Source organism: Diplodia seriata, assembly GCF_021436955.1.
Source record: "Diplodia seriata strain FDS-637 chromosome Unknown scaffold_11, whole genome shotgun sequence".
In the NCBI taxonomy this organism is placed as follows: Eukaryota; Fungi; Ascomycota; class Dothideomycetes; order Botryosphaeriales; family Botryosphaeriaceae; genus Diplodia; species Diplodia seriata.
Window position 1 is genome coordinate 1,034,488 of NW_027117318.1, and position 18,546 is coordinate 1,053,033.

The 18,546-nt window shown below is 57.7% G+C and overlaps 7 protein-coding genes across 7 annotated transcripts; 1 reads left to right on the top strand and 6 right to left on the bottom strand.

The window, feature by feature from the left end:
- Positions 1–111: 111 nt before the first annotated feature.
- SLS55_010019 (uncharacterized protein) lies at positions 112–706 on the bottom strand (the record flags this gene model as incomplete). Its single annotated transcript, XM_066781411.1, has 2 exons — positions 112–543; positions 605–706. The coding sequence occupies 2 exons, from the start codon at positions 704–706 to the stop codon at positions 112–114; spliced, it is 534 nt and encodes a 177-aa protein (XP_066628413.1).
- Positions 707–3,229: 2,523 nt separating this feature from the next.
- UTR1 (NAD(+) kinase) lies at positions 3,230–4,726 on the top strand (the record flags this gene model as incomplete). Its single annotated transcript, XM_066781412.1, has 1 exon — positions 3,230–4,726. One exon carries the CDS (start codon positions 3,230–3,232, stop codon positions 4,724–4,726), a length of 1,497 nt encoding a protein of 498 aa, XP_066628414.1.
- Positions 4,727–8,793: 4,067 nt separating this feature from the next.
- Positions 8,794–10,041, bottom strand: SLS55_010021 (uncharacterized protein; the record flags this gene model as incomplete). Its single annotated transcript, XM_066781413.1, has 2 exons — positions 8,794–8,886; positions 8,983–10,041. 2 exons carry the CDS (start codon positions 10,039–10,041, stop codon positions 8,794–8,796), a joined length of 1,152 nt encoding a protein of 383 aa, XP_066628415.1.
- Positions 10,042–11,098: 1,057 nt separating this feature from the next.
- SLS55_010022 (uncharacterized protein) lies at positions 11,099–11,587 on the bottom strand (the record flags this gene model as incomplete). The annotated part of the gene is made up of 3 exons (XM_066781414.1): positions 11,099–11,166; positions 11,227–11,312; positions 11,367–11,587. 3 exons carry the CDS (start codon positions 11,585–11,587, stop codon positions 11,099–11,101), a joined length of 375 nt encoding a protein of 124 aa, XP_066628416.1.
- A 133-nt stretch (positions 11,588–11,720) lies between these two features.
- SLS55_010023 (uncharacterized protein) lies at positions 11,721–12,475 on the bottom strand (the record flags this gene model as incomplete). Its single annotated transcript, XM_066781415.1, has 2 exons — positions 11,721–12,013; positions 12,121–12,475. The coding sequence occupies 2 exons, from the start codon at positions 12,473–12,475 to the stop codon at positions 11,721–11,723; spliced, it is 648 nt and encodes a 215-aa protein (XP_066628417.1).
- A 2,350-nt stretch (positions 12,476–14,825) lies between these two features.
- On the bottom strand, positions 14,826–15,641 carry SLS55_010024 (uncharacterized protein; the record flags this gene model as incomplete). Its single annotated transcript, XM_066781416.1, has 2 exons — positions 14,826–15,433; positions 15,635–15,641. The coding sequence occupies 2 exons, from the start codon at positions 15,639–15,641 to the stop codon at positions 14,826–14,828; spliced, it is 615 nt and encodes a 204-aa protein (XP_066628418.1).
- A 9-nt stretch (positions 15,642–15,650) lies between these two features.
- Positions 15,651–17,393, bottom strand: SLS55_010025 (uncharacterized protein; the record flags this gene model as incomplete). The annotated part of the gene is made up of 5 exons (XM_066781417.1): positions 15,651–15,757; positions 16,213–16,734; positions 16,787–16,869; positions 16,917–17,125; positions 17,175–17,393. The coding sequence occupies 5 exons, from the start codon at positions 17,391–17,393 to the stop codon at positions 15,651–15,653; spliced, it is 1,140 nt and encodes a 379-aa protein (XP_066628419.1).
- Between the last annotated feature and the right edge of the window lie 1,153 nt (positions 17,394–18,546).

Below are 18,546 nucleotides of genomic sequence, written 5' to 3' on the forward strand. Positions count from 1 at the left end.
AGAAAGTAAGAGCTTAAGTAGGAAAGCTTAGAAGTTGATTTCAGGGTATAAGCTACAAAGTCACGATCATAACCTCCATGCGCACAGGGGTATCCTCCAAGCAGCCCCACTCTACTTCTGAGCCTCAGCCTGCTTCTGCAGATCCGCCTCGACACCCCTCTGAGCCGTCTTACCCTGGTCATGCTGCCTCTCGTAGTCCGCCTTGGCCTTCTCGTTGCCAGTCAGACCGGCGACAGCACCGCCAACAGCACCGCCGACCCGGTCCGAGATGCCGCCGCCGAGGTCGGTCAGCTGGCCCTGGGCCTCCTGGCCCTTGCCCTCCTGGTTCTGGCGCGCGCCCTCCTGCTTCAGCGCCTCGCTGCCGACCAGGTTGCCGACCATCTCCTTGCCCGAGCCGACCGTCTGGTTCCACGAGCCCTCGGTGCGGTTGGGGTCGTCCTTGGCGACGCCCGACGAGCTGACGGTGAAGGGGCCGGCTTTGGCCGACGCGTGCGAGAGGTCGTCCTTGGCCTGGGCTTCGGCCTTCTTGTCTTGGGCTTGTTGCTGCGGCGGGGGGTTAGCGGAGGTGAGGGCGGGGGAGGGGGATGGATGGATGGAAGCGTACCTTGTCGGCCGTGTTGCCGGTGACGGCGCCGACGGCGGACTGCACGGCGCTGGTGGCCGAGTCGACGTAGGACTGGAGGGTGGAGGTGTTCTTGTCGGACATGGTGACTGATGTGGTGGTTTGGAGGTGAAGGGTGGAGAAAATTGTTTGGTGGATGTAGTAGAGGATCTGTTTGAGAACGAGTTTGTTTGTCTGGTGAAGATCACAGCTGAGGCGCAGGCCTCATTATATGGGCGCTGGTGGTGAGGCAGGTGGCATGCTCGAAGCTGTGGTGACGACAAATGACGTAGGTGGAGGGGTCGCTATGGCGGGCGCAAGCCAAGCATTGCGCATCCACGCACGGATCGTCCCGATTTCCTGCAGCGAAGATTCCATGAGCCCAGCCAGATGCGGATGGCATTTCGCAGCTGATGCTTTGTTTGGGCATGCGGGCGTGTCTTCGACGTCATTGGACTCGTGGCGACGCCGCCCGAGCGTGGAGGAGGCCGGCTGCGCGCTGAAACCCTGCTGGTATCATTGTTGCATGATGCATGCGCCGCAGCGTTGCGCCCCCTCCGTTGCTCCTCAGCCACTGCCCCCCATCCCTGGCTCTTTTTATCGTTTTACTGCCACGCCCCTCGGCCTGCAAACGGTTGTGAAAACCAGAAACCGCCAAGGTCACTACTGGCGGCTCAAGTTAGTGTTCCCGCCTGCGAGCCGCAAAAACTTGTTGTGTCTCGCCGCTACTACTGGGCCCAACGTCTACGTATTTAGTGTTGGGTAGGTAGGCAGTTTAGCGGCGGCGCAGTCGTGGCGTCGGGCTGGACGCTTCTGGCCTCCGCAGTCGTTGCGCTCTCCGCCTCTCCCGTTGTGCCGTGGCAAAGTGCTTGTGCGCGCCCCCCGCACCTGTCTGTCGCTCTGCGACCCAAGGCAAAACTGGAAGAGTCGACGAGTGACTTGGCTTCAAGCGCTGTTGACCCGTATGGCCCCAGTTCGCCGCCTTTTCCGCCGTCTTTCCCGACGGCGAGCGAGTGCATCGGTGAGATACGGGTGTCTTCAAACATGGCAGTCCTCAAGATGCGTCTTCCTTGCCCGGCTGCGGCCCGTTATCGCACGCTAGTGGATGGGTAGAGACTGCCTAGAAAACGTGTTGGGGCGGGCGTGATGATCCAGGGCGGCTTGACCATGCGGAATCGTCGACCAGGCCAGTGAGAGCGGCGAGAGAAAAGCGCGCATTTATTCTCCGGCCCCAAGAGTCTCACCAGTTAACGTTTTCGCCGTCGTAGCCGGGCGGCTGCGAGATTCACATATAGCTACCAAGTAAAATCGGGGCTTGCCCGTGCTCGGCATGGAGTCGCTGATCCAGCTGAGACGTCTCACTGCGTCCTGGTTGCTGGGAGAGAATCGACATGTAGCTCAGCTCGCCCCTGAAGAGAGAGGGCGGGAATGAGGGGCTGGCTCGCGTAGTGCATGCCTCGGCCGCGGGCGTGTTGGTATATTGCACGGCGGAGCCCATGGGAGCCAACACCGCCCTTTTCGTGTTCATTTGATCTCGCGTGCCCCGAATGGTTCACTTCCGACAATGAAGAGAAGCTTGGCCGAAGCTTGGGTGGGCTGGCCGGGGCTGCAGCGAGGGTCGGCTGGGGTGTTAGGCGCTGAGGCAGCCCCGGTGTCAAAGTCCCTCGGTCGAGGCTTCTCACACAGCAGGAATAGACAATCGCTGGACCCCGTAGTCCCACTGGCTTATTTGATGTAGAGCGCGGCGAGTTAAGAGGCGCGGTCCTTCGCCCGTTATTCGCAGCCACACCCTTCGCTCCCTTCTCTTCTCCGTACCTATTGTTGTTCGCTTCTTTTGCACTCGTTCGGAACCTGAGCTGGCCTCTTTTTCCATCGCAGCCCTTCCCTTTGCGCCCGTCACACCTCAGCTACACCTGGGACTGGATCTCAGCTGTGCCGCACCTGCATCACTGCGCATCGCCCTGCGTCACGCACATCTACACGTCGCTGCACGGCGTCAGGCACGTCTGCACACCGTCCCGTCACAGCGGGCGCGCATCGACTTCGGCCAGTGGGGGAACGCGAAGCGACACGGCACTCGGCAATAGCGCATAATCCGTAATCATGGCCGCCGCGCCCGACACAAACCCCGGCTCCGCACTGGACGCCCGTAGAATCCAGCTCCCGCCTTCCACGCCGACGCCCAGCTCTTTAACCATCGCCAACGCCCTCGCCCGCCCCGATCATCATGGCTCGCCAGAGATCGCCTCACCCCAGCCCGTCCCGCCCACCGCCCGGCTGAGGAGCTCCTCAACACCCGCCTGCCACCAGCCCAATTTTGACTGCGCCGGAGATAGCCTTAATTGCGCTACCCACCCTGAGACCTCTCCACTTGTATCTCCGCCGCTGGATGTAAGCGGACAAACCCCCAAGGCCTCCGTCTTTATTGAAGACGACGACGACGAGCGTAGCAGCACGCCCGTCGCCATCCACCACCAAGCACCCTCGTGCCCGCCGCCTCAACTCGCCCACCCGCCCCACAAGTCGTTCCGCGAGCGCCGACATCGCAAGAACGCAGTGTCCATCGACTCGGTTCCGCGACAGACCATCATGAAGGCTCTTGCCTCACGCCCGCCGCCGACCTCCAACATGTCCATTGCCTCGTCCATCAACGGCCTGCTGCAGAACAATCGCGACCGCGACCGCGAGCAGCAGCAGCAGCAGGACCCACCCCAGACCCGCCCCGGCCTGTCGCGGAAGCGCTTATCGAACGGCATTGCAGACCTCACACTTAACCCCGAGAGCCTGGCTGCCAGCAGGATCTCCGCCCTGGCCTCGCCGTGCTTCTTCCACAAGAAGTTTGATGCTGCCGTCAACATCGACCGGGTGCTGGAAGAAATCCACGAGGACGACGGCATGTCACACTCGCGTCTCCTGCAGACGGCCACGGGCGTGCGCGAGGTTTCCAAGCAGCTGCAGCGCCGCCCCGTCAAGATTGCCGTCAAGAACGTCATGATTGTCACCAAGGCCCGCGACAACCAGCTCGTCGACCTGACGCATGAGCTGGCCGACTGGCTGCTCACCACCCCGCGCCACGGCCGCGACGTGGGCGTCAACGTCTACGTCGACCACAAGCTGCGCAACTCGAGACGATTCGACGCCGCCGGCCTGCTGCGCAAGGACGAGCGTTTCAGCAGCATGCTGCGCTACTGGACCCCCGAGCTCTGTCTCGCAACGCCCGAGAAGTTCGACCTGGTGCTGACGCTGGGCGGCGATGGAACGGTGCTGTACACAAGCTGGCTGTTCCAGCGCATCGTGCCACCCATCCTGTCCTTCAGCCTCGGGAGCCTCGGCTTCCTGACGAACTTCGAGTTCAACAGCTACAAGGAACAGCTGTCGCGCGTCATGGGCGATGCAGGCATGCGCGTCAACCTGCGCATGCGTTTCACCTGCACCGTCTACCGCGCGAACCCCAACCACGATGCGTCGGATCCCGAGTCGCCGGCGCACCTGGAGGCCGAGCAGTACGAAGTGCTCAACGAGCTGGTCATCGACCGCGGCCCTAGCCCCTACGTGTCAAACCTGGAGCTGTACGGCGAGAACGAGCTACTTACCATAGTGCAAGCCGACGGCTGCATCTTCTCCACTCCCACGGGAAGCACGGCCTACTCGCTTTCGGCAGGCGGCTCGCTGGTGCATCCGGACATCCCTGCCATCCTCCTGACGCCGATCTGCCCGCATACGCTCTCGTTCCGCCCGATGCTGCTCAATGACAGCATGCTGCTCCGCGTCGCGGTTCCGCGCAATAGCCGCGCGACCGCCTACTGCGCCTTCGACGGCAAGGGCCGTGTGGAGCTGCGCCAGGGCGATCACGTCACCATCGCGGCGTCGCAGTACCCGTTCCCCACGGTGCTGAGTCGGCCGACCGAGTGGTTCGACAGCCTCGGCAGGACGCTCCGCTGGAACACGCGCGGCGCGCAGCAGAAGGCGTGGGACGGGGCCGACGAGAAGGGCGGCGCGGGCGAAGAGAAGTTTGATATCGACATCGACGACGACGACCCGGGCAAGGATTCCGGGTACAGCGCGGCGACGTCGTCGGCGGGAAACAGCAGCCCGGTGCGGCGAGGGAGCGGGCTCTGGGCATGAGCTCAGGAGACGGCGAGACGGAGTTGGATGTCAGCATGTTCCTTGTACGGAGTCCGGCGCTTGGGTGGCGCACTGCGCAGCACTACGGTTGATCAGATAGAGCAGAGAGCTAGATACCATGTCGCCTTTTGTAAGTACGTAGTGTGAATTTTCACCTTGTTCCCTCATTCGGACGTCCCTCCGCGCTTATCGCCTGCAATGCAGCAGCAGCAGGCCCGTGTTTGACCATGCAGCGAGGGCAGGCCCGGCGGAGTGGGCAGCCGGCGGGGGCGGTCCGCAGCAGCCAGCCACCGCGTGCCGCCGCCCCAAGCTGGCCCCCAGTGAGGAGGCGTGCGCGTTCGCTTCTGGCGGGTTGCTCCGAACGACAGGTCCAGACACTCGCTCGACGGCCGCTCGTCCTGCGGGTTCCTGCTTCTGGTGCGGTCGGTATGACGCAGCGCCTTGCAGGAACGGTGGTGGGTGGGCGCCAGGCGGGAGGGCGGGACTGCGCAAAGGGTGGTCACGAGCACCATCACATGGGACCAAAAGCGGCCCACCACGACCGGGATCACCACCATCTCGTCCTTCTCAGCCGGCGCTGCGCACGAGATGCCCGCCTCAAAAATCAGTCATCGTACCCACCCATTTTTCTGGCCTCCTCCCCGGTGCGGGCCCCGTGTTGCTTTTCTGCAAGTCTGGACCTGGTCTCCATCTTTTGCCTGCTCACCGCGCGCTCTGTTATAATCACGTTCGCGCGGGCCCCGCCTGCAACCCGCGCCCCAGTTGGTCGTGTCATGCAAAATGGTCATTCCGAAACTGGTGCCCGCCTCCTTCGCCCCCATGCTGCAGTGAGCAGCAGCAGCGCTCCCCGCAGATCGCTGTCATTCGCCCAAAGTTGCTCTCTTTTTTCCTTCTGTAATTTGTCATTTTTCTCGCCTCCTATTTTCCCTTCCTCTCTCTCCCTCCCTGTTTTGCCCGAGTGCTCGCTGAGGTAGGCGCACCCGCGCATGCCCGTGGTATGCTCATAAGGCGTGCCGGCGTGCCGATTCTTCTCGTGTGCCAAAGGGGCTTGGAGGGCGCCGAGAAAAGCAGGATATCAAAGCCGTGCGCGACCAGAGAAAAGAGGTGGTCATTCCCCGCTGGTCAGATGCGAACACGCTTCGACTTCAAGTGTGTGCTCCTTCTCGACGCGTGGTCCGGTGCGGAAAGAGGCGTGTGTCTGGGCAGTTGAAGAGGAGCTTCTGCTATTTTCCGGGCCTTGGGAAGTTTTGGATTTTTCTTCACTTCGTCCTTGTCCTACATTCAAGCCTCTCTACTCTGTTTGTAAGGCCTTTCTCTCTCTTCTCTCTCTTTCCTCCTCTGGTCCAAGTCGTCCAGCCGAAATGATACCTCTTGCTGAGCTTCTCAGGATTATAAAGACCGCTGTGCTCGTCTGGGAGTGTGTATCGCCCTGCGTCTACTACTGCTGCTGCCCCAACGTCAAGAAACAGCAACCACAAGAGGGAGAGGAGGAGCCGCAGCCCAACCGGCGCTGCGCTCTTTTCGGCTCGGGGAAGAAGGAGAAGAAGCAAGAAGACGAGGCTCAGCCGAAGAGTTGCCTACCTTCCCCACGTCATCGCCTCCAGAAAAGAAAGCCTCGCACTCCTCAGCAACCAGGTCACGAGGAGGCTGGGCAACAGTCCAATCCTCCGTCATCCCCTGAGCAACCTGAAGAAAGAGAGCACCAGCACGCCCAGGACAGGCGCTGCCTTCCGCTCCGCTCCAAGAAACACTTCCACACCAAGGCCTAAACGCGGCCCTCTTACCGTCACACATCCCATCCACACCGCCATTCACCCTCATCGTCACAACCTTCACTGAGCATTGCTTCGTCGAGAAAGCACCAAGCACCACCACCACAATGGTATGCTGCTGGTTCTGGCCCGCCGCCCCCGCCTCGTCCAACTCCAAGAAGAAAAAGGCCAAGGCCAAAGCCAAAGCCAAAGCCAACTCGTCCGCGCCGCGTCGCCGCCCGGCATCCTACCCTTCCGGCGGCGCGATGGCCGCCGCCGCCGCCGAAAGCACACCGCTCCTGGTGCCGCCAGCGTCGTCCCGAGCCGCCGCCGCCACTTCGTCCCTCTACGGCGGCGCTCCCCACGCCATCACCACATCCAACAACAAACGCGTCCGCCTCGCCGGACCATCGTCCAGTAGCAACAACTACAACACCACCAGCTCATCATGGTGGACCGGCGGCGGTAACACCAACAACCCGCCGCCTCCCACCTCCAACAAACGCCCCCGAACAAGCAAGTCCACGACCTACCACCCCTCCCCCTCCACCTCCACCACCTACCCTCCTCCATCCTCATCCCGCAACCACCACCACCACGGAGGCCCCGGCACCGGCACCGGCACGACCAGCGCCGAACGCTCCAAGCTCCGCGGCCGCGGCAAGCAGCGCGGCCCGCCCAAACCCTTCCCCGACCCAGCGCCCTGCGCGTCATGCGCTTTGCACCACCCCGGCCACGCGCACCGTGCGGCGCACCATCACCACCATGGACACCAACCGCAACAACAGGGGGGTTCGTCGTATACGACGCAACAGAGGCATCGCTACAACACGCGCTCATCCGCCGCCGCCGAGTCCTCGTCCCGGGGGCAGACATCTGCCGGCGGCGGTGCTGCCGGGTTGTTCGCCTACGGCACAGGCCCGGTGTACTCGACAACGACGCAACAACAACAGGCACAACAACAACAGGCACAACGCCCCCACCACCACCACCACCACCGCCCCGCCCGCCCCAACACCGCGGCTCGCCGGTCCAGTCGGCGGCAAGACGCCCCGATCATCGACGTCGGCACGCACGGCTACGCGTACCCGCAGGGGACGTATCAGTACGCAGCCGGCGGCGGCGGTGATGGAGACGGCACGGCGTTCGCGGTGCGCGCGGCGACGAGTCGGGCGCTGGAGAGCGTGAGGAGGCAGGCGTTTGATCAGCAGGAGGGTAGGCCGGGGGCGCCGGTGGCGGGGATGAGGAGGAGTAGGGGGGTGAGGTGGGCGGATGGTGGTTCAGAGGGGCGGAGGAGGGGGTTTCCGCCGTATGGGGGGTTGGAGAGGTGGTTGTAGGTTTCTCGGTTTTTTTTTTTTTTTTTTCGGTGTGAGCTTTTTGGCTTCTGTTTTTGACGACGGCTGGGGGTGGAGAGAGAGGTGTGGGGAGGAGGTGGGCGGGATGATGGGCGGATGGGCGGATGGACGGACGGATGGACGGACGGATGAGGTTATGTGGGACGATTTTCCTTTTTGATTTCTTTTTACTCTTTCTGGTGTCTGGTGTCTCCCCCCCCCCCCCCCCCCCCCCCCTTCTTGTCTTGTTCTTTTCCTTTTCTCCTGAGTATACCTCGTTTCGGGGCTGTTTTGGGCCTTTTGGTTTTCTTACTTTCTCCTTTCACTTGGGCTTACGAATCTGGACGACGGCGAATGGTTCTGGATTTCTTAGAGTGGTGACGGAGTTTCTTGTCTTTGTTCAGTATACCCGGGGTTATGACGCTATGCAACCTTGCGCAACGCCCGCTTTGCTGCTTGAATCTCGAGTAAACGAACTCCTGTAATCCCTAATTCTACGATACGATACGATTTTCCTTTTTTTTTCCTTCTCACTGTTCTCCCCAGGGAAGGTAGCGAGAAAGTTGATGGGGAAATTTCCGAATCGGCAACAGGCTGCAGGCAGTCATCAGTGAACGGTGTCGTCGAGCGGCTATAGAGAGAGCGCGCCACGGCGCTGATTGGATGGGGCCATGTGACGCGATAAACCGGGGCGCCTAAACGGATATGGCCATTGCTACCGTCTGGGTAAGCTGCAGCTTCTAGCTGACGCGGCTGGGGTAAGAACTTGATTGGTCATGGGGACAAGGCATGTCACGCGCATTAGCAGCAGCATCAGCAGCAGCAGCAGCAGCAGCACGGCAAAACCGATGGGGTTGGTGGCGGTGGTGGTCATTGGCAAATCCTTCGTGTTTCATTCGCGACGGGGGGGAATAAATTATGGACAATGAAGATCGAAAACGCGCGGTATATACCATCCGTGTGCCGGCACGTCGCTCTTCCTTCAAGCGGTGTAGGCCTCGTACTCCAGACTGGCGTAGATGAAGGGGCCGACGCCCTTGAGGTCGTTCTCCGCGATCGGGACGCCGATGTAGTACTGTACGAAAGAAGCAACAAGTCAGCAAAAAAACAAGCCCATCCACAAACATGGCGGTGAAGAAGATCGGATAAGAAAAAGGGAAGAAAGACCCACCTCGTAAGAAGCGTTACCGCTCAAGCTGCCGACCTCGACGGTGCCCTCCCAGTTCAGCATGCCGCCCGTCGCGTTCGCGACCGCGTACTCGGTGGTCATGAGGTCGTATGCCTTGAGGGCGGGGCCGCTGTACTTGTCGCCCTGGACGTAGCCCTTGCGCAGGCCCTTGAGCAGGCCGTAGGTGAACATGGCGGTGCCGGACGACTCGATGTAGTTGCCTTCGGCGCCGGCGTAGGGCTCGTCCATGACCAGCCACCAGCCGCCGGACGCTTGGTCCTGGGCGGCGACGACGCCGTCGGCGCACGCGACGTACCACGCCTTCAGCTGCGCGAAGCCCGCGTGGTCCTGCGGCCAGTAGTCCAGCACGTCCAGCAGCGCCATGACGTACCACCCCAGCGCGCGGTCCCACACGTGCGGGCTGGCGCCCGTGACCGGGTCCGCCCACACGGCCGCCTTGAGCTCGTCGTAGCCGTGGTACAGCAGCTGGCTGGTGTCGTTGCGCAGGTGCTGCTCGACCAGCTGGAACTGCAGCAGGATGTCGTCCCACGCGGTGGTGTTGGTCGGCTCGAAGAGCGCGGTCCACTGCGCGTAGAAGACGTCGGCCATGTAGATGCCGTCGAGCCACATCTGGTTGGGGTAGGTGGGCACGCGGTGCCAGAAGCCGCCGGCGGGCGTGCGCAGCTGCGTGTCGAGCGAGTGGCGCAGGTTGTCGGCGGCCGTCTTGTACTTGGTCGCGTTGGTCTGGCCGTACAGCTCGAGCAGCGCGCGCCCGATGAGGATGTCGTCCAGCGAGTCCTTGTCCGCGGGCCACCCCGCGATGGTGCCGTTGTCGCTGACCACGGCGTCGACTTGGTCCTTGACCCAGGTGTAGTAGGTCTCGTTGCCGTACGCCTTGTACGCCAGGTCGGCCGCCCGGTACAGCACGCCGTTGGTGTAGTGGTTGTCCGGCTCGACGTCCTTGAGGATGAACGAGTCGATCATCCACGTCGAGTACTTTTGCTCGGCGGCCGACGCCGCGGTCGAGAGGGCCGCAATGGCGGCGACGGAGGAGAACTTCATGATATATCAAAAAGAATGAGTGGGAAAGAGTGAAGTGAATCGGCACCGCTGAACGAGCAAGACGAAACGAAACAACAGCCGGCGAGGCCCTTATATTGCAGCTAGGGCGGGATGCGGCGCATTGTTCTTTTCTTCCAACGGTCCCCTGGCGGGGCGGCGTATGTCTGCATGCAGGTCATGGAGGGACGCGGGACCTTTCCCACTCCGCCAAGATGGCCGGGCGTGCAAGCATCAGGAGCCCGGGAGCCACGGAGCGAATCTAACATACGGCTTGGCGTTTCTTGGCTGGTGGGATTAAGGCGCAACCAGAGCGTGCAAGCGAGCACTACGGGGCGCCTGGTTGGGCGGAGAAATCTGATTCCGCGCTCTGAGAGGATTGCCGGCGTGGCTGTATTGCAGTTCGCGTGCGTGCGTCTCGGTAGATGGACGGCTGCTGCATCTGTCTTCCCCGCGCTGGGATGGATGCACCGTGGGACCGGCGCCGGCTAGATCGGAGCCTGGGTTGCCCTGGGATGCAGGGAGTGAGCTGCGAGGCCAGTCCGCCCGTTGTTGCGGCACGAATGGGCAGGTCAGCGTTGATGTGGACTTCGACGTGAGTGGGATCTTGGATGAACGATCTGGCGAGAGCCTCCAATCCCCTATTGCGTGTTGCGCTAGTAGCAAACGGACCCACTTCGGGGCCGGCAAGGAAGGCACTGTCGATAGCTATAGCTGTATCTTGGAGAGAACGCTTCTACTCGCAGCTTAGAGATTGCAGATAACATCCCCTCACGACGGTACCTTTACCTATCGCCCAACGAGCCAGCAAGTGATGTTTCCTGCGGCTACATGCCCGTCGGCAAGATCCATGTTTCGATAAAAGCATTCGTGGCATGTCTCGCCAGACCCACTTGATGAAACGCCAAGAATTGATCCCAGTCTCAGAACTGCCTTCCCGAGTTTTTAGTACAACCTGCCTGACACGTCCCCACTGCTGTTTCTAGAGCTAGTAGTGCTGGTAGGGCTGGTTCGTGCTGCGGCGAAAAAACGGTCGACAGCCTTCCTGATCCGCCAGGGCTCACGCCAGCTGCTTCAGGAGCTCTTTGGCGATGATTTCGTGCACGGTAAACGTGATGTGCCCTGAGTCTGTTTGTTGATCAGCACAGGTCCTTGCATTTCCTTTGAAATATTCCGCGCGTCACTTACTGAGCCAGAAATACTCTGATATGGGCTGACATCCATACGCCGCATAATTCCACAAAATGTCCGACTGCGCGTAGGACTTGCAGTAACTTGACACGGGATTTTTCAGCACCGCTTGCGACTCTGACTGGCGGATTACTTACCTCGTAGTGTTTTGTATGTTGTAGCGAGCGGGTTCGGCCAGCACGTCATTCAAGAATGAATAGGTGTCGAACACGAAGGAGCTCGAGTCATTATGTCTGGCCTGAAAGGAAGACACCCGCGATCGAACCGCCGCGTTCCACTGGCCCAACATGGTGGCATTCGGGAGCGGGTTGGTACTAACCAGGTTCGATGCCGTCTTGTCCAGCGGCGGCGGAAGCATCTTGGCCGTGTTAGCGTCATGTATAACATAGTGCCAAGGGCGGAACTACAAAGACGAATTTCCTGTATCCTCTGCTGTATACGAGCTCCTGCAGTGGATCAAGTCAGCACTCGGATTCCGCCGGAATACCGATTCAGCCCTCCGATATCGTGCCGGTCTTCTTTGGCCACGGTGGGCTACGCACGACAGAATCGAACCATTTCTTGACTAGCGTCTCATACCACGCTGGAAAGCTCACGTTGGTGAACTTGGCGCTGTCGTTGATGTCGTTGATGCTGCGTTGTCTCTGCATCAGCCGATCGATTCTGTTCAGGGGTAGAGGTGTGCAGACAGACCCAATCCAGAACGCAACGAGCGTATCCGCTGGTTCAAGGTCTAGGGTCTCGCGCGCATATAGATCCCATTGCTTGACCTGGTCATCCAGATCTACCGTGTAGTTGTGGTGCAGAGGGAGGCTGCCCTGGATCAGTCCAAAGCTTCGCCGGGTAAGTCTTTTTGCAGATGTACTCACTACTCTGCGCTGATGTCCGCACCTGCGAATGCGAAATCCCACAGCTTCGTTTCCGGGCAGTTATCTGGAAGGCCTTCGTAGCAGCCCGTCAAGTACTCGACCCAATTCGGCCCTCCGGAGCTTGTCGTGTTCTTCACAATCTCGCTCGAGAGCAGTTGTTCGGGAGCGAAAGTATAATTGAACGCATCCGAGATGAAGCTGTAGTTCCAGTGTCCCTGTGTCCCTTGGACATAGGTATACGAGTCTCCAAACGCAAGCAGATTCTTGATCTCCTTGCCTTTGAAAGTGATTGGCTGGTTCCAGGGGTTCGACCTGGATGGTGCAGATTGAACCCCTGCAGTAACCAGCACGAAGAACCAGAGCTTTGGAGCAATCATTGCGGAAGCTCAGGGTAGGATGATGGGCATGAGATTCTGACCCAACAGGTAAGGCCGTGGTGTTTCTGTGTTGGCAAATGCTTGATCATGGTATCTGCAATCCTTTGCACACAACCCAAAAATACCGTGCGCAACCAATGCAATGGAAACAAGAAACTCACATGTGATTGGCGGAAAGTTAGTGTCGGCATGTCATAGGAAGTTCCGGTGTCGTGGCCGTGTGGAGATTACCCCGCAACGGCATCCCCGGACTGCGGGGCATCCTGTCCGGATATTGACCCACAGTCACAGGGGGGACACAAGATCCGAGCCTCCTGAGCTCGATCTCAAACGTTACACACTCCCTAAATGGGCAGGTGAGTCTAATGTTTGGACGCGATTGTCCGCGTTCAAGACTCGCATATATGTCCGAATATTCGATTCCACTGAAACAGAAGGGCCAATTGTTTTGTTACTTACTGCGAAATAGGCTCCTCGCGCGAATTGAAAACCATCGGACACGAATATTGATTTCGATGAGTCCCTGCAGTTGCTATTTATAGGTTGCTTATAATCCCACCAATAAGCGAAAAAGTCGCGAAAGGGGACTAAGCTACCTCTCTGATTAAGGCTGTCGATTGCTCCATAGAATTTCAGACTTGATGATGCTGATAGATGCTCAACCCTTCCCAACTAACCGGTACAATCCATCGCTGCACTCTTTACTGTATTCAAAACTATGTCAATCGATATTCTTCATCCTGGTCATGCTCCTTGTCATTCTCGTCAGGCAGGTTCATGCGTCCGATGGGCATGTTCGGCTGCTGAGCTTCCCAGATCCCCCATTCTTTGTCGTCTATGACGAGCTTGTTGTTTCCCATATAGTACTCCAAAGCCTGGCTCCACGGCTTGAACTCGTCACGGTTGTGGATCGACTTGTAGAGTTTCGTAAAAACGACCAAGAAAAGTGCATTGGGAGCGAAATTGGCACACCCCTTGATGATTCAATGATAGTCGATTATGTGCGTGAGTGACATCGGGGTTTCATCGTCGTGAGGATGCCTCCATCCGGAAACTCCGCATCTTCACCATTGGAGAACTTCTCCCACCTCCCTGGGATGTGCTTTGTTGTCAGCCGTGGCTGAAAAAAGCTCCTAATCTTGTCCTCTTCCATCGCCCTAAGGGTGGGGTTGTTGGGGACAGGAAATGCAGTGTCCATCAATCATCCATATTCCTGACGAGGCTCCTTTCTAACCGCAGGTCGCTGGCAGAATTTGTTTGTGTCGAATGGATTATTGTCAGTGGCGGCGAGCAAAGAGTCTTGTTAAGAAGCTCGGCGGCCCCCGCGAAGGGTGATGCACTTCGTTCGGGGGTCGAGAATCGCAAGCTTCTCCAGCGGGGAGCAGTCCAGCAACGATGTCAACTGGCGCTTCTCTTGCGAGGCCATGACGATGCTCCCTTGAGATGGGTGTCCTAGCAGGATCATGACCTTTATCGTTGGCATCACCATTGCAACGACTTGTGCGAGGCTTGGTTCTGTGGGTAACGAGGCCTCATCTACAAGAAGTACATTGGCGGGATACTTGAAGTCGGAGATCTTGTTCAACGCATCTGTTGTCGTGCACAGTAACTGATAGTGCTCGATGAGGTCCAGCATGACTGCGTCATGCGTCGTACGGTTAGTTGCGTCGAAATTGGCAAATCTGGCGTAATCGGGATGTTGAGAGGCCCAATCCTCCATGGAAGCCTCGACAGAGTTCGCCCAGGCAAGCTCACGTTCGTAAATCTGCGCCAATGTGTCTTGAAGCAACCTGGAATTAGGCACACTACCCAGGCCATCTTGTTGATTCACCTACCGCAACCTGTAGAATATTATCACCGATTTCCCTGTCCCGCCACACCCCTTCCAAATAACCAAGCCCTTGTAGATGTTCTGGTGGGTCATGGTTTCGAAGAAGACTGTCTGCTCGACAGAGAGGCTGGACCTCAGGGTCTGGCACTTCAAGTAAAAGCTTCGTAATGCGTATATGTTCTTTCGTATATAATCCATGTCTGTTGCAAATTTCTAGTTGGTTGCTCGCTAGGCCTGTTTGTCTACTCCCAAACATACGGCGTCCAGGACAGTGCAACAACGGCCCAGAGCAACAACAGAAAGGCATTGCAATCACCCGAGGAACACGGTAAGTCTACTGCCTGCTTTTACAGAGCAGCTTTATAGTATTGACTCGCAAGGAAGTGAAGGGGTAAAAGAATAAAAACAAAAAAGTGCCGCTACGCCAATTCTCACTGCACTGACCAAAGCAAAAACCTCCAGCCTAACGCTTCTCAGAATCGCATCCCCACCTTGAGCGCCAGGACTGACAAGGTCTCCTCAATGCGGCGTACTCATAAACACAACCTCACCATTCTCCTGATCATGCACCTCCGCCCCCAACGCATCCTCGTAAAACTTGATGGCATGCGGCGCCCTCTTCGCCATGAACATGACTCGCCGCACGGCGGGCAGCGCATCCGTCCCCTCCCTGATGCAGCGCATCATCCACTTCGCCAGCCCCTTTCCCTGGTGCTCGGGCAGCACGAAGACGTCGGTCAGGAAGAAGATGGTGGCGTGATCCGTGACGAGCCTGGCCATGCCGATTTGTCTGAGCGCCGAGGGTTGGTCCTGTGTTGCTTGTTCGGTGGTGGTGGCCTGTTGCTGTGTTTGGAGATGGAGTCCGTACCACAGCGAAGTCTTCATGATGGTGTCGAGGCTTTCCGGGTCGAGCGCGGCGGCCCAGTACATGGCCGGATCGGCGAAGGATGACTGCACGAAGTCGCGCGAGATGAGGCTGGGGTCGGTGGAGACGATGAAGGTCTGGTCGCCCACTTGGCGTTGCCATTGTTTGGTTTCCATGGTTTCGCTCTTTGAGGGATATGTCGAAGTAGTATGGAGTGAGCTGAAGGTGATGTTGATGATGTTGGCCTCGTTTCTGATGGCGCCTGTTTTCGGCGACGGTTAAATACTTACCATCTACTCGGGTGTGACTCACCATGCCGAATTCAATACAGCTCTGGCGCCAACGGCGGACCGAGCTATCGATATCAAGAATCGACATGAAGTAAACTTGGGGAAGCTCTAGAGATACTGTCTGGAGATGCGCGCTGACTAAATGCTGGCTGGCGGATTTAAGCGAAGCAAACGCGTCATTGGTCGGGACTACGAGGTGAGTGGATCAATGACATCCTCAATGACATCCTCAGCGGTACATTCGATGAAAACAGGAACGTTATCGGCATCGGCATCCACCCCGAGCTTGCATTCTTCTAACCGTGATAAGCAGCTGTTACCGACATGGCGAGTCCGGAAACCCATTCTTTTGATGCTCCCGCATGATCACGAACCCGGACACTGCTACTATTCTGGGATGTCAGGCGCAACCCCCTTGAATATATTGGTAGACATCGGGGATCTTGAATAAAGATTGTCAGTCAGCCGAAGGAAACCCTTCCGTGCGAAGCATTGTATACGAGAAATTCTCAAGTCTTAATAAATAGAAGGCTGAACATGAGCCTTCGCAGTTGAGCTTCAAGCTCACCTGGTTCTATCTCACTTCCCCTGTTATGCGATAGTCGTGACCACTCTTGCTCCAGGGCCCCCATTTTTTGTGAGCAGTTCGTAGCTGTCAGACTGTGGCGATGGCGCTTCTCCGGCGCATCGAAGACACCAATTTGCTGTAAGACGTTAGCAATTACCAGGACCCGCGTAAGTTGAGCAGTACCTTTGGGATCCTTCTTCTCCGCGATGTATGTAGACGCCAAATTCATCACCGACCAGAGCGTACGGAGGAAAACCAGGTCCGCGAGTAACACCGAGACGATCAAGGAAGCTGGGACTTTCTGGACCGGAGTCTGACATAGGTAGTTGTTGAATATCGTCGAGTTTTTGATGACAGGTGTACCCATCACAAGCTGTGGAGAGCCGTAGCTACCCGTTGCGGGCCCAGCGGGCACCCATTCAACCGGAGCATCGCTGAAGTTGCTAGTAAATGTCCGGAGGGCCGCTTCGTCGGTCAAGAGATTGGGCCCATCTGCCATACCCAAGTCGGCGAGAACAGTGCTGTAGAAGGCCTTGGCAAGCGCGTCGGCAGACTTGATCCAGTTTTGCGCGCTGGTTATGTCGGCCTCAATGTCGTAGTCATCATCCCTGGCGTAAACTCCTCCTGTTTCGAGAAGGAAATACCAGCTTATCTCAAAGAAAGATAGGTCTGAGAAGTCGGACACATTGCCAGATGGCCAATAGTCTTTGTCTGGATTAGCAGTCGGCAACCGTCATATCGGGGCAACGGGACATACTGAATGTGCCTTTCTGAAAACCAGTCTCCAGGTCCTTGTTATAAGTCGACATATCCAGTGATGCAGCAACCCAGCTGTAAGACCTACTAACGTTTAGTAGAGCGACTGATGCTCATGTATGGCTCCCTACATGATTGATTCCGCCCACCACATTGCTGGGACTTCCGTGTTGTTGCTCGTGATGAACTGAAACAGGTTTTGCCTGGCTGCATCATCCCAAGAGGTTTCGCTGAGCTTCAGAGATAGCTTGGCGGCATTGGCTGGCACAAGGTCGTATTCGGCAGTGATGTCGATTCGCATGTGCCCGAGCTCGTTCATGACCGAGCATGATATCGCTCCCTTCGCATGCCCATTAGCGACGTCTTTGAGATAGCGACATGCTACTTACGAATACGCTCGGTCCCCAACGTGACCATGCAACTTGCTGGCCGGTGCGGCTTTCCTTCTCCATTTCTATTTTAATGTAGCTGACTTCGCAATCTTGCAGGTGATTGTTAAGGTACAGTAGCGACGGCAGTGTAGGGCCGTCCGGCGCTCCGACATTTCTGACTTTGTTCAGAGTATAAATCAAGCCGTTCTTGTCCGTGTTGAATGCTGTCATAGGCATGTTAGCTGGAATACTCGTGATGCTGAGCTCTTCTCACATTGTTTGATACCGATCTCCTTCGGCTCGCAGCTTGGTGACAACTGCAACATTGTTAGGCATGCAACCAGAAAACGGCCTTGCTCCTTACTTTTTTGATGCCCGCAAAGAATGGGTTGTCATACCAAAGCTTCTGCTCGGTGGTAATGTTGGGGTTGGTAGAGTACGATACGCTGGGATGGTCAGCAGCCTGGTGCAAAGCAATTCTCGGGGGCACTCACCGAAGGTCATAGCCGGCAACCACAGTATTGAAGAGCGAAAAAACTATAGTCATGACAACGAAAACCACGGCTACAATTACAGTGAAGTAGCGAAAAGGATAAGGTCGCGTTATTGCGTAGGTAAATCGTAGATCCATGGTCATGTTGCGGAAAGTCGACTGGAGTTTTGCGGAAGCTGAAGGGTACCATCGCGCCTCTCAGTGATTTGCCATTGGCAACTTAAGTATCATGTCGCCCGTTAGCCTTACATTAGTGGCCCGACCTGCATGGCGAAGGGCCAGGCTGCGCCACCAAAAAGCCGAGTTGACATGGCTACCTGTGGGGTCCAGACACCGGCGCGCAACACCAGGAGGAGGATGAACTGAAACGAGGGACCTGGAGAGCAAAGATTGAGGGTGAAATCCCAAATAGATCATCTCCAACGATGGTACTCTGTCGGCTACCATCCTGCAACTTCCTAAAAGGCGGCGCATGTTAGCGCCTCTGTCCGGAGATTGCCATAGCCGCCCCCACTCAAGCCCGTCTTTCCCGCTTCCCGTGCATGTTTTGGCGCCCTCAGCGCGTCAAATATACCTGCGATGGATGCCAAGTTCCAATCATAGCCAGTCAAGACTCTGGATGGCGATACCAACGAACAAAGATGCCATACGCCCATTAGTGCGACCGGTTCGCGGAAGAAGACAGTGCCTAAATGGGACCAAAAGATACAGTCGTAGTCACATTTATGGCACAAGAGTTCCGGCTCCTTATATGAAAACTTTATACACACCGTCACTCCTGCGTGGAAATGGAATAAGGCCGACAATGACTACTGCTTGGCGGCGGCGGCCACGAATCCTCCCGGTAAAAATAGTAGCGCGAGGATCAGACCGCTTAAAAGTCGATAATGGCATGTG